At 36.0% G+C, this 19,475-nt stretch overlaps 1 protein-coding gene across 2 annotated transcripts; it reads right to left on the reverse strand.

Annotated features, from left to right (window-relative positions):
* Positions 1-223: 223 nt before the first annotated feature.
* On the reverse strand, positions 224-14,951 carry tmem176 (transmembrane protein 176). Of its 2 annotated transcripts, none has more exons than XM_030133524.1 (7): positions 14,806-14,951; positions 12,671-12,799; positions 11,120-11,245; positions 9,849-9,905; positions 9,072-9,218; positions 4,690-4,806; positions 224-1,423 (listed from the first exon to the last, which is right to left on the reverse strand). In XM_030133524.1, the coding sequence occupies exons 2-7, from the start codon at positions 12,794-12,796 to the stop codon at positions 1,364-1,366; spliced, it is 633 nt and encodes a 210-aa protein (XP_029989384.1). In that variant the 5' UTR covers positions 12,797-12,799; positions 14,806-14,951; the 3' UTR covers positions 224-1,363. The 2 variants fall into 2 exon arrangements, with proteins under 2 accessions (XP_029989384.1, XP_029989392.1); XM_030133532.1 differs by having other exon boundaries at positions 12,671-12,801; positions 14,811-14,905.
* Between the last annotated feature and the right edge of the window lie 4,524 nt (positions 14,952-19,475).

Below are 19,475 nucleotides of genomic sequence, written 5' to 3' on the forward strand. Positions count from 1 at the left end.
TTTGAACTTTTCCCACAATGCTCTAAACCATATGGTTTTGATAAGATTTAACAAGCTAAGCTGTGTTTGCCGTTTATTTTCCTTCTTTCATGTGTTCATTTGGAGGCCTGTTTATTCCAATTCTCTCTACAATCTTTCACATTTTTTTTTGTATAACATAAAAAAAAAAAGTATACAAACAAGTTAGTACAAAAATTAAGACACTGTGTAAACTCTGACAACACAGTGTTTTATTGGTGTTTTATTTTATGTAAAATAAAAACTGTGCACACTATAGTTGTATATTTAGTGCTGTATTTTCAAAAAATTGCAGAGGAAAGCCACAAAAATACAAATATGCATGAAGACATTGTCAAACAGAAGACAGTCAGAGCTCTGAGTGGACTCATGTGAAATGCAGCTTTACTGGTGATGTTCTTCCATGGACCAAATTGTTGTTTTTGGTACTGATATTGGTTCACTGGTGTATATTATGCAGATTAAGGGCAAATACAGAACAAAAAATGCATTATTATTTGTTTATGGGTCAGTGCCACTGATGTCAGTGTTTGGAAGGAGTGTTTCTACATCTGTGTTAGTGCTGCACATGTGCATGCTTGAGTGAACTGATAACATTAACAGCTCTGTTTTGTCGTTAACCTCGACAATGACCTGAAACAGCAAAATGAAATGAGGTACAGTTAAATGTTTCGGCATCAGTATTAATCTAAAAGTGATAGCTGAGTGTGTTTTCACGTGTACCTTAAGTGTAGCAGCCACAAAAAAATGCAGTTCACTTCCTGAAAGTTTAGCTGTGAAATCCACCAGTGTGCACCGTGTTCATTAATGCTTTCACTTATCACCGTCACAACATTAATGAGAGGACACTTTGAACTTTTGTGTATCTAGAGTCACTGTTTTTGTTTCGCTTTTGTTCAATTCCATCCCTTCTTCCATTTGTTCTTAATGTTTATTCCAATTTTACATTGATTTGAGCTGGAAGAAACGAGTATAAAACTTCTTTTTACGTTTTCTGTGTGCTGTAAATGTTCCACATCTGAAACAACATGTAAATTGACAAAATCATCTTCAACTAAACCACTGAAATAATTACTCAGTGAGGTTTTAACTATTTAGCTCAAATATAAAATACATATACAGTAAGACACGATTATTACTAAAAACAGAACGTAAAAGCAGATCATTGAGCTGACATGACTTGGTAGCACAGTTGAAAACAAACACATACAGTGAAATACAGTAGACAAATAAAATCTGAAACAACGGGTGATCAGTCACATCAGTGGAAGATGATCATTCATCTTGACAAAAGCTGATTAGTCCACATTGATCAATCATTGTGATCACCTGATCCACTCACTGATCAGTTCAACTCAGGTGGTATAACTGTTGTCGGACTAGATGGAGCGCCTTCGTTGAGAGTCTGCAAAAAAGCAGAGATTCACCGTCATTTTCTGATGTGAGTCATGGGTCCAGAATGATTTTGCAGAAACACTCGTGGGTCTTAAAGTGAGTTGGTAGTAGTAACACTCTATTTTTTTTTTTTTTTTTTTTGTATTCTATTTGACAGTCCTCCTGGAAATAAGTATGTTATTTGCCAAGAAAAGACATTGATCCTTACTTAATGAATTCATAATTTTATGACAGGAAGGAGACATTAGAAACAAGAAATGGCTTATGAAGATACTAAAAAAATGATAGGAATGTACAGTTTACAAGTTGAATGACTGTTTACATCTACAGTGAGTCAACCTGTACTCCGTCCCAGAAAAATAAGTCATCTCTGTCATAAGAGTTGGCCACGATACCTGTTTCCCCTCTAAAACTCAGATTATCAACAGTGCAGGTTCACTTCCAAAAAGACTGAAGAACCATCACTTCCAAAGTGTGATCTCAAACTGCTTTAAACAAATATTAGATCATACTCAACATGCAATAACTGAGTTTGTTTTTGCCAACAGACCTAACATGACAACAAAGAAAACTTAAGAAAAAAGTATCTGCAACTCAGACAGTAATGTAACAACAGATATTACAAAAACACACAGAATCAAAGACAGAGATGATAATGTTGAAGACAGTAAGATAAAAAGATACAAAAAGCACAGAAGATGATGTAAACAAGAAAGTCAAAATAACATCAGCATATACCGAAAGAAAATTATTAAGTCCTGACAATGAATAAAATAATTTAAAAAAGCAATAAAAGAAAAGAAAAATGCAATAAAATAAAAGGTACATTGTTCTATGGAGATGAGAGAGAGAGTGAGAGGTGAGACTTTGATCTCACAATGGGGAAATTCACTGCAAAAGACAAACAATATAAAAATAATAGGTAATAAAACTCTATAGCTTATATACATATTTATATTTATATAAATATGTATAGTAAAAGTCAGTTCTAAAACCATGCATAAAACACTAAAGTAAAAACATACATATAAAACACCATCAATGAATCAAAATGTACTATATAACAATGTTCCTTAAAAGTATCTCAAAGCAGAACCTGATTCAATCAATTAGAAAAACATCTACAGCCAGATTTATCCTTTTCCCATTCATTTAGAATGACTTTGACTGTATTTAACCCTTTTAAGACAATTGTGTCTCCAGTGCCACAATTGACAAAATTCCACTGGCATCTGAAACAGCAGCTGAGATTAGGTTCTTTCTGTTGCTTTATAACACATTACATTGGAAGCCTGAATTGGCTGGGGGTGGGGGCGTGGAAGTGGGTGGAACAGAGAGCGGCAGAGTGCAGTTGGTGAGAGAGAGATGGAAGATTTTTATTACTTTTAGCAGCATTTTAGTGAGGTTTTTGCTGTGTTTTTGTTGAGTTTTGCTGTTTTTTTTTTTGTTTTTTTTTTCCTTCTTTTTTAACTACTTTTATTTGTATGTATATATGTAAATCTATAGGCAGAGAGCTAGCCAGGGCAGAAACAGATGCACTGTCTGTAAAACAGTAAAACAAGCACATCATGGACTTTTACACAGGCAAAAAATTACTAGAAATAACTAAAAATAAGAAGCTGTGACATGGACACAGAATGATCTAGACAAACCAAAATATCTGAGCACATGTAAAACAGTTGAAAGTTGATAGATGAAAGTGTCTTTCTGTTCATTTTTTGCTATAACACAGTTTTAAGCATTTATTACATATAATAATGATAATTAATGGCCAGATATTGTAAGTTAAGCTCGTCCAGAAAAAAGGTGCAACAGAATTGGCAAAAAAGACATTTTATGAAATTTTTATTGCAAAAACAACATAAAGAAATTGAGGCAGCCTGTTAGTCCTTGAAGGGCTACAGAGACCAGTTCCTTCAGTTTTAGCTCCTGTTGTAGGTTGTTTCAGGCAGTGAGAGCAGAAACACACCCACTGTTAGATAGTTATACATTTTTACGCCTCTTTGCTGTTTCCATGTTTGTGGGAGTCTCTGCTGTCACTATTTTAATGAGACAACTGCTTTATAGGACCAATAAAACATGTCTTCAGTGCTTCGTTTCTTTTTTGACATAGTAAAAATGTGGCCTGTCACAGAAATGATCGAAGAGACAGGATTTTGTGCTTATCTGGACATTGAGGCAGAAGTTAAACAGAAAAGCAGCAGCAGGCTTAAATCAGCTCAGGGAGAAGCCGTAAACAACCATCCCTCTGCCAATAAAAACAATGAGGACATTGTTAGCTCCACGAGCGCAGGATTCTCAGATTGTGAGGACACTGAGGTGAGTCACTCAGGCTTAACGTTTCCAGTCATTTAGAGCTGGCTTACAAAACAAAAAATTTGTGCTTTTGTTTTTGGACTCCGTGTCTTTAACAAACTCAGATCCTGTTTTTAATTGTCAGAGTAAAATGTATATCAGTGCTTAAATATGTGAATTTATCTTTTTCTTTTTCTTGGCTGGGTTGGAAGTTGGAAATAAAGAAATGGAACAGAAAGGAATTCAAAACTGTACATAGATATTTTATGAGGCAGGAAAAAAACATCATTTGCTACACATTTGATTACTGTGATATAAAGTAAATACTTTTAATAAACAGGAACAGTTTTTACAACATGGCAATAACACAAATCAATGAACACACTGAGTTCATACATGACTAGCTGTTTTTCTTTTCATAGTGGGCCATCAATAATAACCTGTATACACTGTATTTATTTATTTTGCATATATGCATATTTTGCACATATTAAAGATTTTATTCTGTATATATTTTGTACTGTTTTTATTGCTGCATGTGCTTTTTCTTCTCTCTTGCACTGTGTGGGGTAGTTTGTCGTACTGTGTACATAGTATGATTGTACAATGACAATAAAGATTAAGGTAATCTTATCTTATCTTACACATTTTAAATGCATGGTTTTCTGTGGTTTTTTTTTTATCAGTTTAGGTGAAAAAAAAAGGCATAAAGCATCAAAAATTCCATCATTACCTTTCAGTATGTCTTAATTCTTGTGGTGTGACAAAAGAGAGCTAAATATGGGATTGAAAGTTATTATTACCAATCCATGTTTAGATTTTCTACAGAGAATGGACACTTTAACTTTAACAAACTGGTCCTGAGTCCAAAGCTTTTGCATGAGCAATGACTGATATTTTACTTAAGAATGCCAATAAGAAGATTTTGAAAAAATGTTTTAAAAGCAGAGAAGTAAAAGCTAAATGTGACACTTTTCTTACAGCGTACTGTCCGAAGTTCCGTCTCTGTCTGTAGAGGAGGAAGCAGACGATGGCAGAGATGATAGTCTGGGTCAGGGTGAAGAGGAGGAGGGCTGACTTCATCCCTTTGCTCAGATTCTGTTGGCAGAGACACACAACACACTAATGACTTTCTACACAGTTTATCTGACATCCTGTCTCCATATTCAGGTTGAATATGGTGACATTTACGGCAGGGCACAGAAATACTAAACAGGACACAGAAACCTTCCTCTGTTGTTCCTCTTTTTTCATGTCAAACATCATGTCAAGCCCATTTCTGTGTCACTATGTTCACATGCTTTTAACTTTTAACACTTTTTTATTTGCAAATAAGCACCAAAGACAAGAAATACACAAGAAATTCCAATCGTATTCTATGAAATTGTGTAGATATATGTAAATATAACATATGTTGATCTGATAGTTGTCCTGTTTATATCTACAACTGCATCGATTTACTCCAGTACAACATATTGTAATTCTAGGTCATGACTAATGGTTCATACAGTGTAAAAACAGGTATTTAAAGGTTAATTCTCCTGTCACTGCCCCTGACCACAGTACTGATGAAGATATGGAGTTGGTTCTCAAGTGCCTTCAATTCACCTTTAACCTTTTAATATGAAAATGCTAATTAATCTTTTTTTTTATGCTTTCACTAGTCTATAGGAGAGACAGCCAAAAGAGAAGGGTATCAAAACACATAGCAAATGGCAAAAACCTAAAGGTTCAACAACATTGCAGAATGCTTCACATTATTAATTGAACTCTTTTAGTTTGTGTTTAAACTGTATAAAGAGTATTTTTAAAAATACAAATAATCTCCAATACTAGTAGATTCTAGTCTGTATTAACTGTAAATATGCAATGCTCAAACATTCATCCACATTTGATTCCATCATTTGAGCCATTCATTACACATCAAAAAATTTACTGAACCACATTTGTTTAGAGGCATAACTGCCTTTGACCTCTGATAGCTGAGGTAGGCTTCAGCATCCCTGTGACCCTCTGGAGCAGGGGTGTCAAAATCATTTTAGTTCAGGGGCCACATTCAGCCCAAAATGATCTCAGTAAAGAAAAATGAAAAAGTAAAATTGCATTAGGAAAATGTTTACATCTACAAAGTTTGCATAAAAATTTGTATGACATGAACAACCTGAAATGTCTTTAGAAAAATAACTGCAATTTTAACAACATTATGCCTCAGTTTAGCGTTTGCACATGTGCATTACAGAGTACTGGTCACAGTGGATCTACAAATCCACAAAACATTTAGTAACAGGCAGAATATTGTTAAAATACACTTATTTCTTTTAAGACATAAGGTTGTTCATATTTGTTGAGGTTATTCACTTTATTGGTAAAAGGATAATCTGTAAATGTAAACAATGTTATATAATTTAATTTAATATAGTTTTTTTTTTTTTTTAACACTTTACAACTGAAGACCCAGGTGCTAAAAATACTGGTCACAAAAAAAGGCTGTTAAAAAATATTTATAGGGTGGACTTAGCTAAACAAATAAGACATGCTTATATGCTCAACTTGAATTGTCCAAAAATGTGACTTAAGTACTTTTAGCAGCGGGGTCTTCAATTTGTGGTTGTCCTCATTTATCATATTTATTATAATTATTACTTTTCTGCTACGATCCATTTTTGATCATGTTGGTCTATATGTGGCACTTGAACTAAAATGATTGTTAATATCTCCAGTGTCATTTTTGCATTTCACAAATTCATCCCACGAGCCGAATTGGACCCTATGTCGAGCTGGTGTTGGGCCGTAGGCCACATGTTTGGCACCTGTGCTCTGAAGGATCTAGTGGTTTGGAAAATTAATGAATGAGTGAATGAATTTTTTTTCCTTATGAATCTTATAATTTAGCTGAAATATTATTTTATCCACCAATGTACTGACCTAGTTTTGACATATCGTGTTTAGATTCATTTCGGGTAAATCAGACTCACAACGCTGTCACATTCTAAGGACAACAGAATAAAGCAACACCTGTGAAACAACCAGTGAGTTTTTAGAGCTGAACGATGGAATGCTGTGGACCTGCCGAGTCAGCTGATCCTAAGATAAACTTGTTTAACTGCTGCAGACCAGACTGACTGTGACACAACACAGGAAGTGGACATGGCAACACATCATCTACGGTCTAAGGACTACATCATGTAGGAGAGCCAGAGCCACATCTATACAACAGAATGGTGTATGCATGATTCATCAGTTGAACTTCAGACTTTTTTGGACTATTGTGAATCTTAAACATGAACAGAAACATTCTTAACCTATTGGTGAGAAGAGATGCCATGTAAACCCCACTAGCTGCGTATTCTCTGCCAAATTCTGATAAAAGCTGCACATTTTTTGTCAGAGATTGTAATTTTGTTATAGACTGATAAATATACATTTTAAGGAATCCTGAAACCTAAAATCCGATGAGCTTGCTGGATCTTGGATGAGTGGTTGTACAAGAGCCATGGCATTTGAGCAAGCAGGAAACTAGAACAACTAACTTGTACGTTTAAATAAAAGCTTAGCTCGCAACTTTCACTTCCCCATTTTATGCAAACAGCGCTAGTAATCTGCTGCTGAGATCCACACAGATGCTTGAAATTTTAGCACTCCAATAAACAGATTGATGTATCTTTTCTTCAAAATCCAAATGAGAGAAAACACATATAAAGTACTTCATGGTGGTGGTGTCTGATCGGAGGTATTAAGCTTAAGTTTCCATCTGTGTCCTCAATGCATAGAAATTTGTTGCATCTTTAGAATTTGTTATATACTGTTGACACTGAAATATCTACATCCTTTCTCATCTTTCTTTGACTCACAGTTTTTGAGTAAATCATACTGTGATTTGTTCAAACATTTAAGGACAAATTAGAAAGTATGATTACAATCATCCATAACCCTACTTTCAAATCAAGTTTTTACCTCATTACTAGTCCTAATTTGCCTCCGTCCCACATTTTTTCTTAAATATGTTTCAGGTCTGAATGGCAAGAATTAACAAATATATAAATAACAGTTTGTAATAAGCAACCAAAGCATTTTATACAGGGTGTCCCATGAGTCTCCATACATAAGAGACATAATACATTCCATACATATATGGTTCTAACATGTATTTCTTTATATTTCTTCTTTATAGTTCTTCAGCAGTGGAGGACACGCGTTAAAATGTGTTCCCGACAAAATGGCAGTCATATAGAGCATATTATATAAATAAAAACTGTTTATGTCAAGAAACGTTTATTTTTCCTATGTATGGAGACTTATGGGACACCCTGTATATTCAGTGGTGGCTCATCAATAGGGTGCTGCCCCACCTGTCTCACATACAAAAGAAAACGATATAAATCACATGAAATAACTGTACAAAAACATGAGGATTTAAATAAATGAGGTATACATGATACAGCCCATGAGTACTGTCTATAATCTACAGTCAAGTGTTATTTAAAAAGGTTTTTGGTTGTTTAGTGAGTAGTCAAGTCACATGTTTCCTGTTTGGGGCACAAAAACCAGTGTCTGAGGGCTCTCATTTACCATAATAGACTCTCATTATAAATGGCATGTGTGCAGTAGACCCCCTCCAATACAAGAGATAGGAGAGCGTTGAGGTGCTTAATTTGTGCCCAAGCATCACCCACAGGAGTAAACATCACATCCCAAAAAGAATCAAGACCTTCCTCAGAAATATAATGTTACAAGATTGTATAAACCAGCGGTGCCCACACTTTTTTGGCTTGTGAGCTGCTTTTAACATGACCAAGACAAAATGATATACGTCCACTATATTAATATATATCAGTGGGTGGCTCAGTAGGTAACACTATTGGCACTACCTTCACCGCTTAGTTTATTGTCCTTATTGCTCTTCTCTGTAGTGTGCATATGGGCTGTAGAGTGCTTTTATGGGTGTTTCCCCAGACCTCCACACAGTAAGATAGATAGAGCAAAAACAGTGAAGAATATAGAATATGCAGTGATTTAGGATCCAGAATATGACTTATTTTTCCCAGAATTGTAGTGCATTTTGCCCACTTTACTCTTACATGGCTTATATGAGGTTTCCAGCAGATTTTATGGTTCAAGAATACACCAAGAAATTTTATTTAATTACTCTCTCTGTTTGTGCATTATCAATTATCAGTTCTACATGGGATTCTGTTGTATGTCTTCCAAACAGTATAATTTTTGTTTTGCTCAGGTTTAAAGATAATTTATTTCCGTCAAACCACAGTTTTAATTTATGTATTTCTGTTGTAATCGTCTCCAAAATCTGCTGCAAATTCTCATTGGGAGGTTGTGTGAATATAACAGAAAAGATTGATACCAACCAAGGCGTAGTGTTTATCATCGCAATCTTCATACTCCTGCTTGATACACTCAGACACTGGGTTCTTCTTAAAGTCCACAATGTAGATGATGAGAGCCACAATGGACAGCGCCACGGACAACATGCTCACAATCAAACACACCTGCAACTGGACATAAGAGCAAAACGTTTCATCTTATCAGCAGCTGTAAGGGGCAGAGGTAATCTAAAGAACCCAGAGAGTGTAGGGACAAAACAGTTTTCAGATTGAATATCTTTATGTAGACTGATTACAACACATTTTTTATTTTAAATGAACAAAAAAATGAAGGAAATGATATAAAATAAGAAAATGATACTTGGGGGGTGCTGGAGCCTATCCCAGCTACCTATGGGCAAAGGCGGGGCACACCCTTGACCAGTCGTCAGGTCATCACAGGGCTGACATATAGAGACAAGCAACCAATCACTCTCATATTCACACCTATGCGCAATTTTTTAGTTTGACCAATTAACCTATTACTGCATGTCTTTGGATGGTGGGAGTAAGCCGGAGTTGATGCTAATAATGATGAACAAAATAATATAAACAGAATATGAATCAAATGTTAAAAACATTATTAATACAATGGAAAGAGAAGCATACAATTATTATTATTATTTTAAATGGCCGACCCAGTAGAAAAATAACATACTTGCAAGGTGAAGTCTTAGAGGCATTTATTTCTTCTAGAAACAAATGAATGTTGCTGTTCATTAAAGCTGGTGTGTTTGTGCAGATATGTCGTATGAGACTCACAATCTTCATGTTGCAGTGTTTGTCCAAGAAGATGGCGACAGCCCCTGCTGTGATAAACTATGGACACACAAACATGCAGACAAAGCAGACAGTAACACATGTCGTCATTCTCACATTATCATCATAATACGCTTTTCTTTTGGAAAAAAAAAAAAATGATTTGATCTATTTTTACAAATCAATATAAATGAGCAGTATGTAACATTTCTGCATTAAAGAGGTATTATGTGGTACTGATTTTCTCAACACCCAACAAGGGTCAGTCTAGTACAAGAACATATTTACTGCAACTAAAACCACCAACGCATCAACACTATGTATCCACAGACTGTATCAGTCACTGAATAAAGTATAAAGCTCATTGTTTACACACAGCCACTTACTGTATTTTGACTGTCAGCTGATAGTTTACATCATAGCTCTGTTAGCTGAACTCTGTTTTTAGACAGAAAACAGCCACAGTAAAACCACTAATCACCTCTGTTTTCTGTATGGTTTGTGTTGTCAGTAGCTGAACTAAAGATGTTTAGAATCAATCAAACAAGGTCAGAACTGTCACATTTTAGTCTGAACTATGGGTAAACAAACAGCAACTTAGCAAAGATAAGACCATCCCATAATAACTTTATACCTTCATAAACCTCAGAATTAAACTCACCCATGTAGAAGAAACGCTGACATTTCAGCTCATTACAGCTGTGTCCAGTGGAGAAAACAACAAAAATTATTGTAGTTTTTATCACTTTGTCACTTTCACCAACTCTAAAAATTGTTTCTTGATGGTTCTCATCTCATCTGGTCACTTTCTAATGCTTTGGTTTTAGTTTTCCCCACTGTGAGAATGCCTCCCTACTCCCTCTAGTGGTCACACAAATCCAATGGTCCATCAGGGTAAATATACTCAGGTCATATCTCTACAATCCAATACATTGCCATCTCTCGCAGAACTTTAAAGCTCTTTATTATCGACACTCTACTGATAATTTTAGGTCATTTTTAATTATTTAAATGTAGAAATTCTACATATAGGCCCTTTAAAACATCTAAAATGTTTGGTGGCTTTTGTACTTATATCAAGTGCTGCAATTAACATCTATTACCTAGAAATGACACATACAGTATCAGTCAAAACTCAAAAAATGCAGTTAAAAATCATCAAAAATGATATGTACATTAAAACAGCAAAGCACATGCATCTGATAAAATGGAATGCAAGTTTATAGCATCAATAGAATAAAATAAGTGATTAAAAACCTCACACACAAACTTACTATGAGGCCACTCCACCAGGGAACTCCCAGTCTGATCACTTCAGTATATTCTATGATGGAACTACTTCTGAGGTGCAGAGGAATAGAATAGAATATGATCATCAGCCCCAGCATCACCTGACTCACCTGGAAAACACACAAAAACACACCAGTGCCAATACAGTTTATGTTTAATCCAGAGGTCAGACCTGCTTTTGCATTTTATAACATACTGTTCACCCTTCATATTAGTTAGAATCCGAAAACACTCAAGAATATTGAAAAAAAAAAGTTGATGTACCGATAAAAGATACACAAATAAGTGGAACAGAAACACATTTAGTGAATAATTATGTGAATTTGTATCAGTGAACCTGTGACATTCACTGCGTTAATACGAGAGACAAACAGAAATGCCACATTATGTGGAAAAAAAAAAAAAAAAGGCAACCACGAAGAGCTGCAGAAACAAATGTTAGACAAACATTTGACAAACCCTGGAGGAGTTTAAACCAGTGTTTTAAGATCCAGACCAAAAGCTTAGAGTTCAGGGGGGTCAAACAAAATATTACATCTAACTGGGAAAGTTTTAAAATGTGATGGTAATGATACTGAACAACATGGTCTAAACATTTATCAAACACTAGGGGATAGAATTTCCTGTTAATGCAATTAAAATCTGCAATCCATTTACATTTACACTGTAGATTTAAAAAATGAGTGCGTTCATTGTCTCAAACTTTACACATTATGAGATCTTCCCACTATGACCAGTGCACTCATCTATGGAAGCCCATTTTCGCCTGTAAAAAAAGAAAAATCATCATCAAAAGTCAAAATTATGAGATAGAAACATTGTAATTTCAAAGTTAAAACTCATAATTTTGACTTTTCATGACGATTTTTTTTTTTTTACTGGCGAAAATGCGCTTCTATACTCTGCAGTGCCTTTGTTTCAACATTATGCAACAGCTTCAACTCCATCCAAAACAAACACATAAAACAAAAAAAGAAACACATAACAAATATGTAGTTTTGGCATGAGGGGGTCTGTCTACAACTAGACAGAGAGTGCTACGAAGACTAAAATGTCTAGAAATAACTAAAAATAAGAAATAATAACACGGACACAGAATGCTTTAGACAAACAAAAATGTTTGAGTGCATGTAAAATAGTTGAAAGTTTATTTCTAGAATTTCATAAAGTTTTGCTCTGCACATTCATAGTTGTTTTTCAAAATAAACATGATTTAAAAAATTCAAGTCCTTTTTTAAAATATTTTGCTATAACACACTGTTTTAAGCATTTATTACATATATAATGATAATTATTTTGAAAGTTAAATTCTTCTTGAAAAAAGGTGCAAAAGAATTGGCAAAAGACATTTTCTGACACTTTTATTGCAAAAACAATATAAAGAAATCTAGGCGGCCTGTTTCAGTGGTAGTCCTTACAGGGTTAATCATTTTCTTTTGTTGTTTACTATCTCACATAAGCTGGACTGAACTGGGCCATACATCCTGGAACTAGAACACTGTACTGGTTAAATACATGCATACTTTAAGACCCACCCCCAGACTTTTGGGCTCTCCTCTCTGAATAGCAGCTCGCAGAGCCTGCTGTCTGTCCGTCAACTTGGCAGCGTTTACATCCTCCAGCACCTGCACCGTCAGATCCCTGGTGACTGCCACCGCCATCACCTGCAGACATCACAATTTATCTGCTACAACAAAACACCTTGAACACCATATTTCCAGGCTTCAACACAGTCATTTTTCCCACAGGTAAATAAATATATGCAAATATATGGGAAAAAAATAAAGGATGATGAGGTAAAGTGGTGGATTCATTCTTGTTAGACTTAAGAACAGTTAATAAAGTGAAATGGTGAAAAATGGTGGTAATAATCCCTCTGTTGAGCACTTTAGGATAAGGTTCAGGTAAGACAACATATGCAGGCAGCAAGAAAGTATTACGACTGAACCTTTCAGTCTCATGCAGGCCTGTGGTTTATCGTGAAAATCAGATGTCAAGTGCTTGTTTGGGTCAAGCAAATTCCAAATCAAGCCAGACCAACTTCAGATGATCTATCCCACTTGAAAACCTGACCCATCAATTACACAACAAGGAACAACAATGGCTCTCTTGGTCTGAATCACAGAATTAAAACAGAAGTCATTGTTTGTGTGTGTCATATGGATAGTCACATAAAACACTCACATTACTGACAGTAACAGAATGTAATAAAGTCTTCTTATTTAGGGACCATTTTACTGCACTTTGACACTTTGCCACTAACTATATTTGGCTGATTACAGCCTACACTGAATTAACTGTTCACAACATGTATTAATATGTTTCCTTAAGTAACAGCTCTAATAATTCTCGGTTTTATTGACATTTATATTAGATTAGATTAGATTAGATTAGATTAGATTAGATTAGATTAGATTAGATTAGATTAGATTAGATTAGAACAGGGCCCTCCATGAAGTTAAGGTTCCAGCCACAGCACAACATTATATGTACAAGAAACATTTGGAATAGAAAAGGGTTCCCAGTAGACCCTGGGTTTTTTGTTAACATTTTTTAAAGTTGGAAAAATTCAAAATCCAATCCCCTGAGAAGGTAAGTAAAATCTTTTACAAAGCGTATCAAAGACATACAATTATGGCATCAGCTTTCTGTCCAGATGTAGCTCTGCTGATTCATACTGATGGAAGAAAGAAAAGTAATGGAGGAAAAAGTAGGTTTCATTCATTCATCAGTACAAGTCGTTTGCCATTAAAGAACATGGACATGGAGATTAGATAAAAAAAAAGATGAAATAATGGTGCTGTTTCAGAACCACTTTCAGTCCATAATTGTGGCAATGTAGACCATTACTTCGATTTTAGGGTCTTGGCAAACTTCTTTTGTTATGCCACAGACAGGTTCACTGTAGAACTTGTCATTGGGGCTGCTGGGTGGAACCTTTCGCAGATGGTTCTAGGTGGAACCCTTCATGCCGAGGTCGAAAGGAATTCTCTCAAGAGGAGAGGAGAGGCTGGAGAGCCCTATTTGGTTTTAGTTACACCTTCATTTCTAAGAGTGGACAGTAGATATATAATCGTTTACTTGCAAAGTTATGGCAGTATTAAGTTTTAACTTTATAAATGCACATGTATTTCTAAAAAACAAACAGTGTAATGATAAAACAGAAAGAAACTAAGTTGCAAAGTGCATAATATTTATGAAACTGAGTTATCAGTTATCAGAAACAACGTTATCAGCTCCATCATACTTAGTGTCACTTCTGGCTCTATTGTTTTCTTTGATTGTCCATGGAAACGCACAGACAACAGCATCTTCTCATGAATCTTTTTTTTTTTTGTCAGTAAGTTCCTGAGCGGCACAGCATGTTGTTAAGGATCAAAAACGGATCAAAGCGTGACAATGATCCTCTGGCACAAAACTTCGGGATGGGTCCAGCCAATACCATCTCCCACCTTGAACCCTGGAGCTATCATTTCTTATACAACCATGACTTTTACAGTCACTGGAGACTTTTATTCCGGCACAGATTCATTCCTAAATAAGTTTAGAACACATTAGAACCTGAATAGCGTTTATTCAGTCCTCTGCTTCTATACTCCAACAGAATTACGCACTAAAGCAGACATTAAATCCTCGACAATCCAACAAAATAAGCCAATGCTACACCTACCTTCTTCTCTTCTGATAGATAGTCAAACAATTGTTCCCTCTTTCAGGGTCTGCTCGGGCTATAATTTTTTGGTGCGTGTCCTCGCCCCCTTTCCCCAAAAGCAGGCGCGTGCGTGGGCCGTGTTTATCAGAGCGTGGGAGAGAGAGGGAGACAGACTGGAGGAGAGAGGGAGACTCAGATGCACAGTGTGCCTAGTGCTGTTGTTCTGAGGCTGGATCAGATCCACCAGGCTCCTCCTTCACTTCCTCTGCTGTTTTTGCGAATTCCATGAATCTGTTTGTTGTCGGGATTTTCCACCATTTAACATTTTGTTGTTTGTTGAGTCCGTTCCTTCTCTGCTCCATCTGAGAACCTGAACTCAAGGTAAGTTAAGCCTGTACTCTGTGCGTTGTGAAAACCCTACCAGCTGTTCTCTGCTGACAGAGGCTGAATGGAAGTACCGTTACTCCAGTACTTTACTGAGCTATTGCTGTTTATATTTGATTCCATTTGATCCTTCTTTTCCACCACATAGCAGAGCTGCACCACTGCACTGTATGTGTTCCTCTCCAACATCATCTACTTCTTAATCTAAATAAACTCTTATTTGTCTTGAATCAACTGGGAAAAACACAAAACTGAACACAGGTCAGTTGTTTAGAGCTCATGGAAAGTTGACTCTTGATGATCATGTAGAGTATGATGCATTGCTGTAGATTAAACTGCACTAAGTTTCTAAGGTCAAATGAGTAAAATGCTGCAATAGTTCAACACTGACTGAAACCCTTTTACTGCACAATGACCTCTTTTGCTTCTTCGTACTTTAATAACATTCCGAAGAAAATACTTTGCAGGACATTTACTTGGAGCATTTTCACTTTGTATTAGTGTATTCATCCATCTTCATGATTTACCTTACATTTGTGGCCCCTTTATATGTCATGGGAGCAACCATCCACTCCCGTTGCAGGAATAACTAGTCTAGTACAAAACAAATCATAAGTGTCATGTATTTAACTGAATAATATCCACATGTCAGCTGGAATGACAGGGAAATATGTCAGCTGAGATAACTGCGGTCCACTCATTGGTGGTGTTTTCCTCAGGAATTCAGCTAAAGCAAGTTGGGAATCCAACTGTAGTTAAGTAACACTGATGAAATAACCTGTTCTTTGTATAGCTGTCACTCATATTTTGTGTCTGTATCTTGAAGCATTCTCTTGGTCCTTTAGTTCACCATTTCTGCATCTGTTTCTGTGTCATTACAGCCGTTTATAGTGTATGTAGTGCCTGTGCTTAGTTTCATTCAAGATGACAGCATGTTGATGTCATTTTTGATTGCGTTCTTCTCCTTCAATGCTCTCTCTTGGTGACCCAGATGTTGTCGACTGTATTGTAAGCATCCACTTTTAATGTCTACAAATTTAAAAAGCGAATTAACACAATAACTGAATGTATGGATGAAAGTGAATATGTGATTGTTGGTGCATGTGTGGATCTTGCGTTGAGTTGCTACTACAGTGAGTGTGAGTAAACTGTGGGAGGGGTTATAGGTGAACACAGGACACAACCTCCATCACTGATGCTAGATATCAAAGTGAATATGCAAGACATCCGATGAATCTTTACATACCCCAATGATCTGTAACTAAATGTTACAAGCAGGGTGTGTTTTAAGGGTTTATCGTTGATCCAGAATAAATGTCTTAAAGTAGCTTTATATGTACAGTCCTGTCTGATCCATCAGCTGTCTGAAACAGCTGAATGACACTCTCCAATAGAAGGAGAAGTCAGAGGGTTAAAATAAGAGAAGAGGAGAGAAGAGAAGAGAAGAGAAGAGAAGAGAAGAGAAGAGAAGAGAAGAGAAGAGAAGAGAAGAGAAGAGAAGAGAAGAGAAGAGAAGGGCGACACAGCAAGAGGATCCTGGGTTTGTTTCCAATCAGGGACCTTTGTATATGGAGTTTGCATGTTCTCCTCGTGTTAGTGTGGGTTCTCTCCAGGTACTCCGCCTTCCTCCCACCATCCAAAGACATGCACTGATAGGTGTGAATGTGAGAGTGATTGATTGTTCGTCTCTATATGTCGGCCCTGTGATGAACTGGCGACTCATTCACGGTGTACCCCGCCTTCACCAATAAGTAGTTGGGATAGGCTCCAGCGACCCCCACAACCCTAGTGAGGATAAAGCAGGTTCAGAAGATGAATGAATGAATGAAGATAAGATAAGATAAGATAAGATAAGATAAGATAAGATAAGATAAGATAAGATAAGATAAGATAAGATAAGATAAGTTCAGGTCAGGTCAGATCAGATCAGATAAGATCAGATAAGACTTTATTGATCCTACCATTGGGAAATGTCTTTGTTGACAGCAGCCAATACAAAAATAAAGTGCAGGGAAAACAGAAAAACAGAAATTATACACTTATGAAACATAAAATATAAAGAGAAAAAAGAAATCTGACATGTATAAAAGTATTTATAAAAATGTAGATTTTAGATTTAGGTTGTAATTTAAATATTATATACATATTTACAATGTATTTGCACAATGTAAATTAGCATACTTAGCATTGTAAGAGCTGGTTGTTAGAGAGCTGTGTTGATTCATCTTTCTGGACAGGTCGTTTCATCATTCTAGAAATTAGTGAAAATATTTAGAAACCAAACTAAAGTACAAACATAAACTTTGTAGAAGACATCTTGACTGTTTGCATTTTTTTTTAACTTTTTCACATTCTTGTTGTTCATTTTAGGATCCTGTCTGTACCTAATTCACTGAGCCTATTTACATCCACACTAAAACTCTGATCATTATCCGATTTCTGGAGTTATCAGATTATTCAAGGGATCATATAAACAATATAATCTGATCTGTTTTATCAGATAACAGCACTAACCCGATTGTGAAAAATCAGATTAACACACCAGGGTTTGTCCCCAATACTTCGATATCTTCATGCATACAGGTTAATCTGACTTATTTTGTTCTTTTACATCTGCGCATGTATAAACACAATTCAAAATTGGGCGGCCATGGCTCAGTTGGTAGAGTGGGTCGTCCTATAACCGAAAGGTTGGCGGTTCGAATCCCTCTCTGTCCTAGTCAGTCCGTTGTGTCCTTGGGCAAGACACTTCACCCTCCTTGCCTCCAGTGCCACCCACACTGGTGTATGAATGTTTGGTGGTGGTCGGAGGGGCCGTAGGCGCAAAATGGCTTCTGTCAGTCTGCCCCAGGGCAGCTGTGGCTACAGGTGTAGTTTACCACCACCAGAGGGAGAATGTGAGCGCGAATGAATAATGGGTCAATAATGTAAAGCGCTTTGGGTGTCTAGAAAGGCGCTATATAAATCCAATCCATTATTATTATTATTAAAATCGTAGAAGTTATGTAGTCAAACGTGAGTGGAAGACGATAACAGGAAGTTTGAGTCTACCATCACTATGCATGTACATACTCTGAAAGAAATCCAATAATGAACTGGATTATCTGATCAGGGATTATACTATTATCTGATTACTCCCAGTTATCAGGTTTTTATGGTCATGTAAACAAGTTCAATGTCTATATATATATATATATATATATATATATATATATATATATATATATATATATATATATATATATATATATATATATATATGTATGTATGTATGTGTATATAAATGTATATATACACACATTTATAGTCCATTTGCACCCAGTTAGTAAAGTGTGTCTTTTCTCTGCATTCCCTGCCTTTATCAATGTGCACTCTTTATGTACGTGCATATTATGTTTGTATGACTTGCATGTACATCATATATTGCATGATCATCACTTCCATAAAACATAGGTGTTGTCAAGTGATATCTGCAGCTTAAACTCACAGCTCCATGTACTATTGTTCCTTCAGGAAGACGTTTAGTTTTTAGATATCTTACCTTTAATGCACTGATCCACCTTATTTAACTCTGACACAGATAATGGTTCCCATTCTTTAGGTGTCTGCTGATACCTAGTACAACACTGTTACCACTGCAGAGGGTGGGATCATTATGTTCTGTGTAAAGCTGCATCAGGTTTTCATCTGTGTAACTGAATTTTTCAACAAATCCAAGAGGGTTTTTCTGTGAGAGTTTATTTAGCTTAAGAAGGAACTCAGCAAAATTTATCACAAAGAAGATGCATGGGTGTTAACAGAGATAAAGGGTCAATGAAAAGTTTCTAAACCCTGTGTAAATTAGGGTTACTCAAGTAAAATACAAGTATTACAATTTCACACTTAACTGTACTTAAGAAAATGTATTTTCACCCCATTTAAATCTAACTTTGATTTAAAGAAATCTGAAACGCCACTCATCAAATGACACATTGGTAAGAGGTAAAATGTTCTAATAATTAGTGTGTAGAATTAGAAGAAAAAGAAGTGACTCTGTTTTTAGAATAGCAGAGGACAAAATGTTCCCCTCATTTCCACTGGGCCTTGTCAATTCATTTCATCATCAACCTGCCCCCCCTTCGTCCTCCCCCTCAGCTCCTCTTCCTCCCTCCACATCTGCTTCTCATCCAGCAGCATTCCTGTCTTTCCTAAGAGGATTCTGACATGTGGTTTTGATGAACTCACACACTCACGGGTTTCTTTTTCTCCTCCCTTTTCTTCCTCATTTTGTTCGCTATTTCCCAATCCCTCCCAGCCCAACTCAA

The sequence above is a fragment of the Sphaeramia orbicularis genome, chromosome 1 (assembly GCF_902148855.1).
Source record: "Sphaeramia orbicularis chromosome 1, fSphaOr1.1, whole genome shotgun sequence".
Taxonomy (NCBI): Eukaryota; Metazoa; Chordata; class Actinopteri; order Kurtiformes; family Apogonidae; genus Sphaeramia; species Sphaeramia orbicularis.